General features: G+C 42.6%; 2 protein-coding genes across 2 annotated transcripts; both read right to left on the minus strand.

Moving 5' to 3' along the window:
- Window positions 1-431: 431 nt before the first annotated feature.
- Window positions 432-8,179, minus strand: LOC123445199 (AP-4 complex subunit epsilon). Its single transcript, XM_045122156.1, has 11 exons — window positions 7,398-8,179; window positions 6,628-6,813; window positions 6,280-6,495; window positions 6,073-6,183; window positions 5,349-5,546; window positions 5,112-5,243; window positions 4,772-4,828; window positions 4,541-4,657; window positions 3,954-4,031; window positions 3,111-3,254; window positions 432-1,984 (listed from the first exon to the last, which is right to left on the minus strand). Exons 1-11 carry the CDS (start codon window positions 7,998-8,000, stop codon window positions 962-964), a joined length of 2,865 nt encoding a protein of 954 aa, XP_044978091.1. The 5' UTR covers window positions 8,001-8,179; the 3' UTR covers window positions 432-961.
- A 757-nt stretch (window positions 8,180-8,936) lies between these two features.
- Window positions 8,937-15,268, minus strand: LOC123445200. Its single transcript, XM_045122157.1, has 14 exons — window positions 15,165-15,268; window positions 14,021-14,596; window positions 13,904-13,938; window positions 13,743-13,821; window positions 13,559-13,637; window positions 13,215-13,295; window positions 12,973-13,103; window positions 12,263-12,316; window positions 11,819-11,978; window positions 11,081-11,300; window positions 10,601-10,708; window positions 10,337-10,462; window positions 10,109-10,160; window positions 8,937-9,621 (listed from the first exon to the last, which is right to left on the minus strand). Exons 2-14 carry the CDS (start codon window positions 14,525-14,527, stop codon window positions 9,469-9,471), a joined length of 1,785 nt encoding a protein of 594 aa, XP_044978092.1. The 5' UTR covers window positions 14,528-14,596; window positions 15,165-15,268; the 3' UTR covers window positions 8,937-9,468.
- Window positions 15,269-15,673: the final 405 nt, after the last annotated feature.

Here is a 15,673-nt window from a genome sequence, read left to right on the forward strand (position 1 = left end):
ACATGCTTCCTGAAGGTGTTACTACTACCGTGAAATCCTTTTCGTTTTGCAAAGTCTTGTTCCTTATAGTATTTGAGCTGAATGAAATCAGGATGAATTGTTTTGCTTGGAGGATCTTATGTGCTTGGTTTATAATCTGTTGTTGCCTGGTCTTTGATCCTGATATGCCGTGATGTATGTGGCAAATCGTTCTTCAGACAACATTCGTCAGCTCATAGATAATGTGTCAGATCTTAATGTCGCCAAGACCTGCTACTTTCAGGGGGCAAGATGCAAAATGTTCCAAGGGGGCATATACGTAAAAGGGTTATTAGTGAATTGATCCTAGCCCTTACACTCAAGATCTAATGCACCAAATGGTCCAGGGGCGGCGTATCATCCCAGGGGAACATTGGATATTTTCCCCTCTGAAGTAGTAATACAACATCTGCTGAACCAAACAAGGAATTAAACTTCACACCAGGAGGCCACAATGTGTCTCTCGTCAATGATAAACTTACATTTTATTCCGCCCAGTTCTAAAAGGAATTGACAACACAAGGTATTTCTAGTTTTCCAGTGTCCAGTCTACTGTGTATGTCCAATATGGGTAAAATAACAAACATCGACTCGACACCACAGGCCCTCCCCCCCTCCCTCGAGCTCAACAAAAGAAACGCTTCTGGACCCTGGGACTCATCATCATGTACAAATTACACATCATGTAATAAACACATGTACACACTAAGTCTTGACACGAATTTTTGCCATGCGAAAAAAACGCGACAGGAAAATTACCCCGCAGACACGTCCGCCCATCAACCCCATTCCCAACTTGGACAAGGAAGGTCGTGCCTTGCGACTCAAAAACCAAATACACCGCTTGCTCCTGTGCTGATCAAGCAGCCGTTCACCGACAAGACCCTCTTGGGGGCAGACTCATTTTGCCCAACTTGTGCACACTGAAACTCTGCGGTATATTCTAGCCTAGAAGGTCCTTGAAAAGATTTGGGTTGTTCCCTGTTGGGGTCACCCCAACCTGCCTCGCGGTGGCGTCCTTCTGCAATGCGTCTTGAAGGCTATGGCCCTTTTTCGTCGTTGCTCCTTTTTGTGCGGGTTCTGTGGATGCACTTGTGGCTCCAGTTTGCACATCATCCGAGAAGATGGACATAAGGTCTGGTGTGTTTGAAGCGCTGGGAGCTGAGGTTCCGGCAAGCGCGGGAGAGGCTGATGCTGGCCCAAGGAGCCCGTCCAACTGCGAGAAGGGGTCAGCGGATGGAGCACTTGATGAAACAGGCTCTTCACCAAGGTCCAACAGATCTGGTGGTGGGGCAGCAGGGGTTACTTGCTCCTTAGCAGGCTGAGGTGCTGCTTTCTCAGTCGAGGAACTCTCTTTTGTTGCCTTCCGACCAGCATGTCCTTTCCGATTAGGTTTAGCAGCTGAGGAACCAAAAAGTGAAGCAGCCAGCCGTTGCTTTTCTGCTGAAACTTCTGTTCCCGGCTGGGTCTTGGAACCATACGAGGACTCCCGTGCCTGTGAAGTTACCAAGCCTCCCCCGTCAGAGTTAGAGCCCCCATTGGCTGCTTGTTGGCTAGATGCCGAGCTTGAAGGTGTAGAAGAGGAGGCATAGGATTCCCTTCCCCATTTCTTTTGAACCCCATCAAGACGAAGTTTGGCACCAAATTCACCAGAAACTGCATTGCCTGATGGCTGGGACCTTGTCTGATGATGGTCTTCCCTATAGTGACTTGGTTCTGGAACTGGAACAAGGTCAGTAGTTGGCCGGGAAACACTACTTTGTGAGGTTGCTGTAGGTAGTGAAGGTTTGGGTAGCTCATAGGCTTCAAATCTAAGAGCATGAGCAGATGTCTCATGTTGGTCTTGGGCTCTGTAGTTACCAACACTTACAACACCTGAGCGTTCACTTCCAGGAATGTAAGGTGTCGCACCATTTTCCAAGGCTTGCTGAACATAGCTGTTCAGAAATGAGAGGTTTCTATCGACCTGCAACAAAAATTAATATTCTTAAGTGTTAGAATTTATATTATTAGATAATTTCAGAACATTGTGCAGAGAAACTAAATCACAAAAAATGTGTCTATTTTCAATGCCAACACTTAGCAAATGAGTCGTTTACACTGAGACTAAAGTAAACAAATTCACAACAAACATGTTTATCCTGGTTTCCATGATACCTCAGGTAAAAAATAAACAAGACCACATATGGGTTAATTACATTTTATTGCAGCTTTATTTACTCTGGATGCTATATGATCTGCTTCATCTTTTGGGTGCTTCCAACATTTATTGCAGTTTTATTTACTCTGGATGCTATATGCTCTGCTTCATCTTTTGGGTAAGGCTTCTTTTAGCATTTTGGTGAATTGCGGTAACCTTGTCTGGTTGAATGTTTACATATTTCACTGTTTGGCAAGCTGTCCAATTACTTCATTAAGTTGCAAAAGAATCAGTTAGCATTCCAAAAGATGAGATTAATGTGAGTGGAAAACCATTGGATAATGTTATTGATCAAACTTTAGTTTGATTAGTCAACATGATAGATTTCTCACAACTTCTCTCACAAGCTTTAAGAAGATCTGTTTAAAAAAATTATAGGCCTGCTTGCGTAGAAAATATGACAACATATCCCAAATTATGCTGCTGATTATTCTCGGATTTTCATAGAATCCCTCCATACAAACTTCAGATCCACAAAAACATAGTATACAGGACACATAAAAAATCTAAATCAAGGTCACATTTTGTACTATTAAAAACAAAGATTTCTAGTTCCTACTCCTTCCGTCTCGGTTTATAAGTCATCTTACGAAAACCAAATGATCCCATAACACTAAGGCACGATGCATTAACTTCACCTCATTTCTTGTTTTTTGACTTGAATAAAGGAATCAACCAATAAGAGACGTGGGGCGTGTATGTTTTTAATGACTTGAGACTAATTAGCACGACATGTAGTGGTCAATTCATTGCATGCAATGGTATTAATTAGCAAGTTAACATTAACTTCTCTTGTTTTCCACTCCGTCTTGGTTGCGGTGCACAATCTAAGATGACTTATAAACCAAGACGGAGGGAGTACCAGGCTTAATAAAGAAAGGCATAACATTACCTCAATATCTTCACAGCTTGCATCTATGGGCATTACACTTTCAACAGCCTGTTTGTCCAAGCCTAGCAAGGCTTGTACCTCATATGCACGCTGCTGCAAGTCTGTCGAATGTGAAGATGACAATTCATCTACCAATGACTGAAACTGCAAATAACAAGACAGATTTGTAAAATATTAGAAATACAAACTATATAAAGAGTTCTTTAACTTACTGAAGCACTTATGTCTAAACCAGAGTTGAAGATTTATTCACTGCACCTTCGCTACCAGGTGGACAATCTACATCACATGCATTAGTGTTTTCTTCTCACATGAAATGCTTTCCTTTACATCATTCAGTGTATAATCATGTATCAGACCAAGAAGTGGGTTTTTCTTTACAACCATAATGTTACCATCATGAGAATGAACTTAGGGAAAAGGTTGCCATACAGTTACACAAAAAAGACATGATACTATGACAATGTAGATGACAAACTGGCCATACTTGAGTTTTCTTTAGTTGGTGGTGCTCAAACATCGCATTGCAAAATGATTTCACCAAGATTCTGTTGTGCTATGCCCAAATTAATAAATGAAAAGTGTGACAGCTGCCTGCCCACAAAGGTAAATGCGCAAGGATGAACCTTGGATATGCATGTCAATGTAATATAACATAACTCTAGGCAACACAGTTTCAATTACTTTAACTTACCCAGCATTATTATACTTTGAAAACAATACTTATTTCTTTCAGTGCACATACAAAGCTGCATTTAAGAATAATAATTTGGCTTGAAACTATTCAACACCTAGTGCCGAGAAATGTTAAATGAGACTCAGAAAAGGCACATTTTCATTTACCTCAGGCAACATATCAGATTTCCTTCCAACAGCAATTTCAAATGCAAATATCTTCAAAATTGCTGAGACTGCATAACCCTTGAAGAAGCAAAAAACACACATGTCAAGTAATACAAAAAGACTAGTACACCAACGTATATATGCAATACAACATAGACTTGTACACCAACGAAAGTGAAAACAATAGCTTGAATATAACACATGCCATAAATGTGGTCCAGAGTAGATGGATTTGAACATGAGGATAAAGCAGTCATGGAATGAAAACTTGACGGTCATGCATATATGTGAAACTCAAAGGCAATACATATTTGATTTGATAACTGACCGAAGTCAATGGTATTAATAATGTTGAATAGCTATGCTGTAAACATTTTGGTTGTCTAACAGAAACGTACAACATGAAGTACTTTGCAAGCTGTAGAAACTGGTACTGAATTGTAAATTGACACTACAACTAAAAATACCAGGTACTATTTCAGCTTGACCGAAGCAACTCCAAGTGCCTAATGTCCACCAAAACAAAAAGGGTAGAGCATTGCCTCAACTAGAGTATTACACATAAGTTAAAAAAAAAAGTAGCATACCCTGACAGTGTCATCAGTTGGGTGGGCCTCTGCCACATCACATAACTTCCCGATAATATAAGAAGCAGGATGCTTCCCATCTGCTGTTCCATATTCCCCCAAAACCCAGCATATGATCTGAAAGTAAAACAAAACGATATATATTAACCCCCAAAACTCATCTTGGGATAGAAAGGAAATACTACCTCTGTAAAGAAGGGAAGCATAAATGAGGACAAAACACACAATTACCTGCAAAAATGAGGATGGAAGCTTTGGCTCCCCCAGAATCCGGAGGTAGGAATTGACCTGTTTAAGAACAGGAGAGTTATATGACTGATCAAGTAGTGAGAAAATCCTAAAACAAAGAATAATGCATCCAGTTGAATTTTAACGCCAGCACCCACTATCAAGCCAGAAAAGAAGGAGCTGTGGCCAGTTCAGTACAAATATTCTTTTTTCCATTCCAAGATATATAACTCAATTGCTGATAATCATAGCTTTAAAAAAAGTAAGTCCATACTAGCAGTATCTCGTTCAGCATTAACAAACTCAGTGGCAAGGGATTACAGGAAGAGTTCAGAGTACATACAGCTGATGATCTCAATTGACTATCAGCACCTTCATCCTCCTCTCCAAATCCTTCAGCAATAAGCCGCATTAAATTGTGCGCCACTCTAATGTTGACAAGGTCCCCAGCATGCTCAAAGACTTTGTTCATGGTCTGGAAAATAATTAAAGGAATTAATGGATCTTCTAAAACCAAAGCAATGATCGCATGAAAATTACATCAAGTGCTTGAAGAGAAATACAGATAGTCATGGATTACCTGAATGAACCACTGATTGCTGGGCGCAAATTGTTCTGCTAGCTCAACACACCGCGATGCAATTTCTGCCTTATAATGGTGATCAGTTATGCTGATCATGTACTCGATCATCCGATCAACAATCACTTCAACATTAGTTGATTTAGTCATCTTATAAAGAAGCTCAAAGGTCTTGCGCTTCAAAGTGTCATCGGGATCCTATTCATAAGAACATTTAACAGGTGAGAAATCATAAGAAAATACAACGGAAGCGCTGATGCAATTACATGGATGGTCATGGATAATAACTATGAAAATGGATATGACATAGTGACAAATAAACTAGGTGGAATGGTACGTGGTAACCACACTGAATCAAACAAATTGATATAGCTTTTAGTTCACTATAATTAGTTCTTCCTAAAGTTATACAAGGAAACATGAAACTGAAGAGCATATCACCATTTCTGAAAATTTAAGTTCAACAGCTGGAACATGATTTTAATTAAGGATCTCCGATTCATTTTATTGCAGCACGCAACAAATATACTCCCTCCGTCCGAAAATACTTGCCACACAAATGGATACAAATGGATGTATCTAGAACTAAAATACATCTAGATACATCCATTCTTATGACAAGTATTTCCGGTCGGAGGGAGTATTTGATATGGATGTCGGCAGCATAATATGAAGTCTATTATTGACATGGATTCTGAAGATGTTAAGTTTTCACATCACTCACCTCTAAGCAATCGATAACAGCCAATTGGTGCTGTTCTGCAATATCAGCATTTATCTTTATTAGTCGTCCAAGAGCATCAATTCCCATGTACTTAAGATTATGGCTATCACTCTGCAAACAGCATAGGGGTAAGCAAGCGTTAGCTTAGTGATATAACAAGCACAGCATCGTGAAAATCATTTGTTTTGCCCTGAAAATTAACAAGACCTTCAAAAATTTCGATGTTGTTTCAGCAGCGGCGTCTAGCATCTTAGAGTTTGGGAAAATGCATGAGACACAGCATATGCATTCATACAATATTGCATTGCCAATGTTGCTTGCTGTGTCACCCTTCCTGAATATGTCGCCCAAGACAGTGTACATATGACCACTCGCTGACTTGTCGCCGCTACCCAGCACAGCAAGTATTTTCAGTAGTTTTATCTGAAAAGTAGCAACAGAAAAATCAGAGGAGATAAGATGGTGCCAATTAAAGAACTCCAAATCAGAACCCACCTACCTATTAACCTAGCATCATTGAACACATCAACCAAGTTAAAAGTAAAGCTCACGGACCTGAATGAATGGTGCGGGCATTTGATGGTAATCGTAGGAAGTCGGAAGCCTCCTCTCCGCAACTTGTTTGAGGATGTTAACAAAACTAACAACTAAATCCTTGTAGGCATTTGGATCTTCCAAAATCAGGTCATAGAGTGGGCACAGAGTTGCACCCATCACCCCAGGATCATTATCACAGAGTCTCTGCAAAATCATAAGCACCACTAGTCAGAACCCCACTCAGAGATAATAATAATAATGCATTTAGATCTGCTATAAGAGTTCATAAAAAATCCCAACGAAGTATTGAGGTAGCTTCTGAGAACTCCCTCTATGTTATGGTCTGAGATAAGAGAAGCTGCTCTATCCTAAATTAAATACAAACGTGACATGCATTGAACAGATAAGAAAGGTGCATCTTCAGGCTTAATGAGAACACATATTTGCACCAAAATTGCAACATGAGACATGTAAGAAATGAATTAAACACATCAGGTATGCAAAACTTACATCTAACATTCAGGGCAAGCTGAATAAATGCAACTAGAGACAATAGCTAGTTGCTGCAACTCAAAATATGTGTTGAGCACACACACACAAAATATGAAACTTTAGCACGATTAACAGTAAGGCATGCGCCTGACTAAGATAAGCTTGTGGGTTAAGAAGCTATAAGGCTTGAAAAGGACTTGTTATCTCTACTTCTAAGTATCTGTCTACTGTAGTTGGGAAAAGAAATTCGAATTGGAGCAAAAGAGAAGGAGAGGTAAAATGTTTGGGGGGGCGACCTTGCGGAAGTTGGAGACGAGGTGGGAAACGGAGGAAGGGGATCGCTGGTAGAATCGGTGGAGCGCCATGACGGCCTTCTTCCTGACGGCCTCCTTGGGGTGCGCGAGGAGATCGACGACCTGGGGCAGGACGGCGGGGATGGCCTCCTCGCCGATGAGGCGGCTGGCGGCGGTGAGCGCGGCGCAGACGACGAGGTAGTTGTCGGACCTGAGGTCCTTCTGGATGGTGTTGACGACGAGGATGACGAGGTCGTGGCGCTCGTCGATGAAGAGCGCGACGGCGAGGTAGCCGGTGCGCTTGAGCGGGAGGGACTCGTCGTGGGTCATCTTGACGGCGTGGATGTGGCCGAAGGAGGCGTCGTGGCCGAGCATCTCGGCGTAGACGAGGCGGAGGAGGAGCTCCTTCATCTTGCGGCGCGGGACGTCGGGGTCGGCGAGGCGGCGCTTGAGGTGCTCGAGCTCGCGGGAGATGATGCGGTCCTCCTCCGCCTTGGAGCGCGCCTCGCCGATGGACTTGACCAGGTCCAGGAACTCCTTCGACTGCCCCCACCCGCCCTGCGACCCCATCGCCAGCTCCCGCCCGATCGTCCGGAGCTGCTCCATTGCGTGCGTCCGCCCGCCGGGAGATGCGGAGGGGGCGGAGGCCGGTCGGTGGCCGCCGGCGACGGGAGTCTCCGGTGAGGGGGGGGGCGGGGGAGGTGTGAGGGAGTGGAGATCTGGATCGGCCGGGTAGGGGGGGAGGTGGGTTTCGTCGGGGGTAGAAGGGGAAGATCGGTCGATCGGCCTAGTTTTCTTCTTTGTTTTTTCTTTTTTGGCTTTTTGCTTGGGTTGTTTTGCTTTCCAAGGGAGGCCTTGTTGCATCGTTTTGCAAAAAAAGAAATCCTTTTTGGATGGGAAAAATTTGTACTCCGTATATTTTTTTTTTAAATTGTACATGTGACAAGGAGCAGTTGGCACTTCAATGTGTGTGTGCGTGTGTGTGTGTGAAGGAGAGAGGGAGAGGGCTTTTTAAATTGTGCGTGTGACAAGGTGTCGTCGACGAGGATGAAGCACCGGCGGCGAGGATCACAGTGTGTGGAGAGGGGACAAAGACGGCGACATACACAACATGGGAGATGGGGTGCAGGGAGAGGGGACAAGGGTGGCGACAGCCGTGGCGTGAGAGAAGGGTGGGGGAGAGGGGACAAGGGTGGCGACAGCCGCGGCGTGAGAGAAAGGGGAAGGGGGGACAAGGGTGGCGATAGCCGCAGCATGAGAGAGGGGGTGGGTGGGTGTGCACGCAGAGGGAACAGGGTCGATGCACCATGCCATGAGAGGGGGGGAGTATTTTGGCATCGTCGATTTACAATTTAAGGAACTAATTATACAGATACCAAAAACAATCATATATCACATAAAAGCATGTAAAACAAAAGACATAAAACATAGGGTTGTCGAGGGGAAGCCACGCAAGCCAGAAATTTACTTGTTATGAGAGAATGGGGAGAAAGTGGCCAAGTGGCAGCAAACAGGTCACTGTGTTATCCACAGATGAACATCTAAATTCAACAGGACAATAATTTCAGTAAATAATAACATGCACACATGAATTATCATACATCAAGTACTCTATCCGAGCCTCTTTCGCCATGTCAACCATCAATTGTTCATATATCCAAATTTGCACATTTGCATGAACCCCCCCCCCCCCCCCCCCAAAAAAAAAAATCACCTTACAGTTTCCATTACCAATCTCACAGAACTCAAGCATGTCATACCATGGCCACACTTTTTTGTACTGTAGGCAACAACCACAGTGAACTACTGAGCTCACATTGCGGTAGCCTGAACAGCAGTGAACTCCCTCGTGATATTAGTTTTATCGGCTGATAAGGCGCAAACCTTCTCAGGTGACCTCACACTGCACTAGCCTCTCCTCTCCGACACTGGACTTGCTCCTGGTAATAATTTACAGCTGATAATCTGCCTCTTTCTAGCTTGTAAGCTACCAGTCGGCCAAAGTTTCAACAACTTCCAAAAGGAGTGAAAGCCACCGGGATCTACTCGATGCGGAGAAACCTCGCTGAGAAGCTTAATCTGCCTCCCCGAGCCCGTCACTGCCATCCCCTCTTTTGCTGATCGCAGCCATACCACCGCGTTTCTTGCTGCCGCTGGATGCCGCCTCCGCATTTTTCCTCAACACGGCGCCGGGTGAGGGATACGGTCTTTGTTGGAACAGAGGTCCCTGTAAATCAAAGCGTAGAAAGAAGACTCGTTATTCTCAGTAGGGGATACTATATTGTTATGGTTTGATCTATATTTGGAATCACATGTATTGTGGTTCTTTAGGGACATCCCATGTGCAATGACTTCCATATAATTCTCAATTCCCCATAACAGATCAAGAGACACAGGAACTGTGCACTGAAGTACAAACTGACGGTAATTAACAAGCGCTACCCAGTTTCCAAGGCTCAAGTAACCATGCTACATGGAAGCCTGATTCGAACATCTCACATAAGACGTCCTAGATCATTTCATTTGGCAGTCCTACATCATTTGGCACGATGAAGGTGGACCAGCTGGTAAGGTTTGCTCCCAGAAAAACAGTATGTTATACTACAGCGGGTGTCTATGCACCGAGATAGACACTTAACATTTAAATGGAAGTCAGAGGGTAGGCAAGTATAGTCAAGACTAGATAAAGGGAAGTTGCAAATCAGATGACGTACAGATGCAGTTGTATCCGCTGCTCGTGGCTGTACGCCTTTCAGGCCAACAACCCTGACAAAGAAAGAGGATTAACTTGTTAGTCCAGGGACAGTTAACAAAATATACCTGCATTCTTCCTTGATTGGCCAAGCTAGACTGAAGCACATCACAACTAGTAACCACAACTGCCAGGAAGATTATAAATTTAACTGAAATAATAAGCTTCCAGGAAGAGAGACATCATGTACCAGCCACCCCGTGGAGCATCTGAGTAGGAGCTTGGATCCATTGGGTCAAGCTCATCCTCCTCAGCGCGACCTCTTTTTCGGTTATCTTTTTTGTTTGCTTTACCTGAAGGGGGTTTTGAATTTGATCTGCACGTATGACACTCAGTAAATAAAGTGATGCTTGTGTGCTCAAGTATATGATGGGTGGAAATAGGTTAGCAGTATAAACTAGAAGCATAACCGATTAGGCTACCATTTGATGTGTCAAATGCAAATCTCATTCACCTGTCCTTAGCTGCAATGTTTCCTTGACTTTTGGGAGCATTGGTGCCACTTGAGGGCACGATATTGTTCGAGTAAGACGGATACTGTTGAAAAGGCAGATTTTGAACCCTGCAACACGAATCACAAGCCAACATTAGCTAGATTTCTTAAATTGTTTATTTGTTACATTTGGTATGTGTATTGGCTGTTTATATTATAATATATACACAGAAAATGGAAATTATGTAGCCGTTGTGTTGTATCTTTTGAAAATAAAAATTGGTTCAGGCTTGGCTTTTGCCCGCACCGTCTGCGATCTGCGATCTGATGTTTGATTACAAGCGCATCTGTGATGATATAACTATTAGGTTGAAAATGCATATGAATCGAAAGTATGTGCAGTTTCAGATAAGATCATGCCATCCACACAATAGAGATAACTCCCACAAGAACTTCACGACATTTACTCTACCTTACAAGATTAGATTATCAAAAGAGTACCTTGTGCAGTGATTGCAATATCCCCACGGCTGGACAAGACCGACTCCCCAGCCACCACAGCCTGAACATCTTTGTATCTGAGGGTTCCAAAGATCAGTATTTTGAGTGATCGGCTGAACTGCAACAATGGTGGATGCTTGTGGCACAATAACTGGGTTCACAGAAGTAGGTGGCTCCCATTGTGTTGCCTGTGTCTTTGTGTTATAGTAGTATTTCTGGCCTAAAATAATGCACAAACCATATCAATGTGTCACCAAGAAAGTACTCCTTCCGTTGAGAAATATGTGGGGTTTTAGAAAGCAGATAGACAAAACTTCTGTAACTTTGACTACTAACACATCTATCAAAATGGCATTAACAGATCTGTCACAAAAATTATTTACATGACATGACAACTTATAAAATCATACTGCGTATTCATATGAAAAGGGAAAGTTATTCAAATAGCATCATATATCCTTGACATGCATGATTTAAGCCACAGGTGTTTCTCTGGCCAGATGATTATTGAATTTTACTTAAGCTGCATATTATATGTAACAGGTCAGCTAGAAATTTATAAAATTTGTGTCTAACTTGTTTTCATCCTTGGAATAGCGAAGATTGTTTTGGAATATTTCAAGACTTCAGAGACAAAATAGTGACATATTTCATTCTAACAAATATGTTGAATTAAAACCACGATGACTATTTTGGAATGGAGGGAGTAGTTAATACAAAAATAGTATAACCCAACACCTGTTGATTTGTCAAGTGCCTCCTCCCAATTTTCTGGCAATGATGGAGCAGCTTGATGCTGCACGGTATTCACGGTACCACCAGGACGATCCCATTGGGTCACTCCGGTGCTTTGGTTGTAGAAATAAGAAGCACCAGTCGTTGGATCCTTCGTCTCAGCCTGAAATAAAATAAGTTAACGCAGGGGAAAGAACTGTTGCTACTATCAGCTCACCATAGATATAGCAAATATACAGCACAGCTGTTGACAGATATCACATATACTTGCATGTCGAGGTTACCAAACAAAAGTAATAAACTGATGTCTCCAGATACAAGTTTATTAAATAATAAATGCACTGTAAATTGACTAAGAAAATCAGGAAGGCTATGCGCATCAGCTAGAAAAATTATTTACCACCTCACAGGACAGGTATGCACAAGAAAACATTAGCATATACTTACCCAACCAGGAGGTAACTCTTGGGCAGATTTGTTGTGGCCTTCTTGAGGATCTGCCTGGAATCCAGTGGCACAAGCACAAAGTGAATGCATGAGATAAGGATCAACTTGTGCATTTGGGTTCTCAGAAGAGAAGTTTATACTTAATACCAAAGACAGAAGGCAAATTTTATGTGTTTCAATACACCAATCAGAGAAAAATAGTTGTTACTTGGTACAAAATAGCAATTTTCCAATAATTTTTCTGAATTCAACTGTAGGCATCAGTGTAGTCAACATATTTTATTTGCCATATAGCTTTGGTATTTCTATGTCTAACATCTTCTCTCCATCTAAGTGACTCGTGCACACAAACCCCACCTGACATCAATTGTTTTCGGGTTGGGGCCACCGGCCTTGGGACGATTGTGCCGCCTACCTGGGATGTGCACTAGTCTTGTGCAGGCCTTTCTTTCCTTTTCCTTTTCTTTTCTTTCTTTTGAGCCCCTGTAGCCTCCTTCTCGAAGGCATTTACTGTACATATTCTCTCCCTTTTCAATGAAAAGAAACGCAAGCCTTTGCGTTTTCCCGAAAAAAAAAACATCAATTGTTTTCTGTCTATAATTGTTTTTCCATCTACCAGCATTCAGTTTGTAACATCCATGCATCCTTTCTACCAAAAAGAGATGGAAAGTAAATGTAACATAAAGAACAAGTTACGAATTGTATGTTACATTTTGTTTAGCCATGCTGTTATCATTTGTTTCCTTGTCTTTAAGAATTCCCCTTGCTTTTAACCTCTGCTTCAGAAACTCGGGAAGACCGTCATCACCTTTCGCTTTCTCAGCATCATCTTTTGGTTTATCTAAAGGAAAAAAAAAACATTAGTTAGCATAGTTGAAAGCAGGAGGTAATATAGAGAAAAGAGGTATATAATACCACTAATCAGTGAGTAACTTAGAAAGAGGTGGCATACTCATTTGAGCACTTGACAAATTTCCAGCATAATAAGCACCACCTCCTGGTACACCATAGCCATTGCCAATTTCAACATTGCCTGCGAGCATGCTTAATCATCAGCTTTAGCAAAGAGCTGCCTCACCTTAACAATGTAACCAACAATGTGTATACACAACAGGTATGTAACATAAGAAAACGACAGCCAAAATGTTAACAAAAAAACTGAGACTAATTCTCTATAGAATTAAAAATCCTAATCACCGGATTAAAGAGGTACTTACACACTTTAGAAGTGTGAAACTGAAAAGAAGAGGAGAATAAAAATAGACAAATAGAGTATTAATATGGAAAAATAATGACCATTATCTGGATGAAGTGACTTTCCCCTTTTATTTGCCATCTCTGCGCGATGGTCAACCGTCATCTTCAGCAAGTGTTCCTAAAAAATCAAGATAACAAAGCTGAACTAACTAAAGGAGTTCAAATTTTAATGAAGACCAAATTTAGGAGAAAATGACACAAAAAAGGATTATAAATTACTCACCTTCAGTGCATTAGGGTCGCGCCGGGTCGAAAGTATGTCTTCCCCATATTCTGCCGGGTCGTTTGTTGATTTTGCTTGCCTAAATGAAAATGTGCACAGAAAACAGCTCCATCAAGCAGCGGCAGACAAGCAGCACAGAAGGAAGCAGTGGAGAAACAAACCTTTGATTTTGTATTACTTGCTGCGTCTCAATGTCCTGGTTATCATATAGACAGCCAATTAAAAATAGAAACGTAAGTGCAAGTACAGTCTAGTTCTTCTGGAGGATATATGAATACCTGTTCGTGAAGAATAGCCTCTTGGACAGCAGATTCGATGTTTGCTGCACTTCCATTATGGTTGGCAACCCCATGAGCACTCTGATGGCCCTTGAGATCTGGTTGCCCATTCCCAGCTTCTGCGGTAACACTAGGAGTACTTTGAGCGGGAGCGAAAGGCATGATAGGCTGTGTGGCATAGAAGGGGCCTGCTGTATTTTGATTGCTGCCATTATTGGGTCTGGTGCCGTATGGTGTTGGATAAGCATGTGGATGTGGGCTAGGATGAAAAGGTTGTGTTGCATAGTACATGTTTGCTCCATTTTGATTGTTACCGCCATTGGGTCTGGTGTCATATGGTGTTGGATAAGCATGTGGGCGTGGAGTAGGTTGAAATTGTGAAGGATGCTGAAATTGTGGGTGATGCTGAAATTGTGGAGGATGCTGCAACTGTGGAGGATGATTTGAAGGTGGCGGCTGCCATGCTCCAACACCAGGAGGTAATGGCTGACTCTGAGAGTTGTCCATCGGTATGCGGTACGTAAATTTGACGCGTGACTCGCCAAATCTCCACCAGCTTAAGTTCGCTAAACAGATCTGCGACACAATGCAATCAGTGTAGCGACATCAGCACGCAATTAGCTTCACAGTTATTGCTATTTGGTCTTCAAATCAAACTCATGAGTTTCCATGAATCCATACAATTCTAATGTAAATGTAGGAATATATAAGTAGAGGGTGTTCAGTTCATGTCTTGGACACTGTCAGGCCTATTCAAGCTTGCTTCACTGCATAATTTCTTACATCTTATTCACTTTTTCTCCGTGCACATTGAAATCTATGAGCAGAGACCGCACCTGCGTCCGATATCACCACTTCTAAGTTGCTATTAGTTTGCCCCGCAGCATGCCAAACGTAAACCCTAACACCCAAATTTCAAGACCATACAGACAAAATCAACAGGAGGGCTGCTAGGCTTGTCACTACACCTAATCATATGACGATACCAAAAGCAATAATCAGCAATAGCCCTAAATAGCATGTCGGATGCCTGCGCGCCGTGAGCTCAGAGTTAGGGCGCAACTACTCGATTCCCACGGGCCAAGGTGTTGGAAGGTTCGAGTAAACACGGGGATCGAGTGGGAGAGAGGGGGAGAGGGCGTACCTTTTCCCCGGCGAACTGCGCGGCGGCCGCGTGCCTCCGGTGGCGAGCAGGCGACGGCCGGCGGTGGGGGAGGGAAAGAAGGGGACGGGTCGGTGTTTGTACCTGCCGCGAGCCGGTAGCCGGTTCCCTACGGTCTTCCCTGCCGTCAGATCTCAGCGGCTGCTCGGTTCAACGGTCAAGATAGCTTAGCGGTTGCAACGCAGGAAACGTTATCTTAGAAGTACGCTTTGACAGCCTGTTCACGGGAACATAATAAACTCCACCTACTTTGCATAGTTCTTCTTTGGACAGTTACATTCGGGGCCTAGTTGGGTCATACTCGACTGATTTGCCGTTAAATTCGGAAAAAAAGTGTCCTTTTATGCTCTCGTTTTTTGATAGTTTTGACCGTCGTTTCAAAAACTTCATAATCGATTCATATTAATTAAAAAAATACAAATAAGACATCAAAATATTCAACATATATGTACATGTCATTTATATTCATGAAAAAGTTATTGGAAAGTAAC

Source organism: Hordeum vulgare, chromosome 3H (genome assembly GCF_904849725.1).
Source record: "Hordeum vulgare subsp. vulgare chromosome 3H, MorexV3_pseudomolecules_assembly, whole genome shotgun sequence".
Lineage (NCBI taxonomy): Eukaryota > Viridiplantae > Streptophyta > Magnoliopsida > Poales > Poaceae > Hordeum > Hordeum vulgare.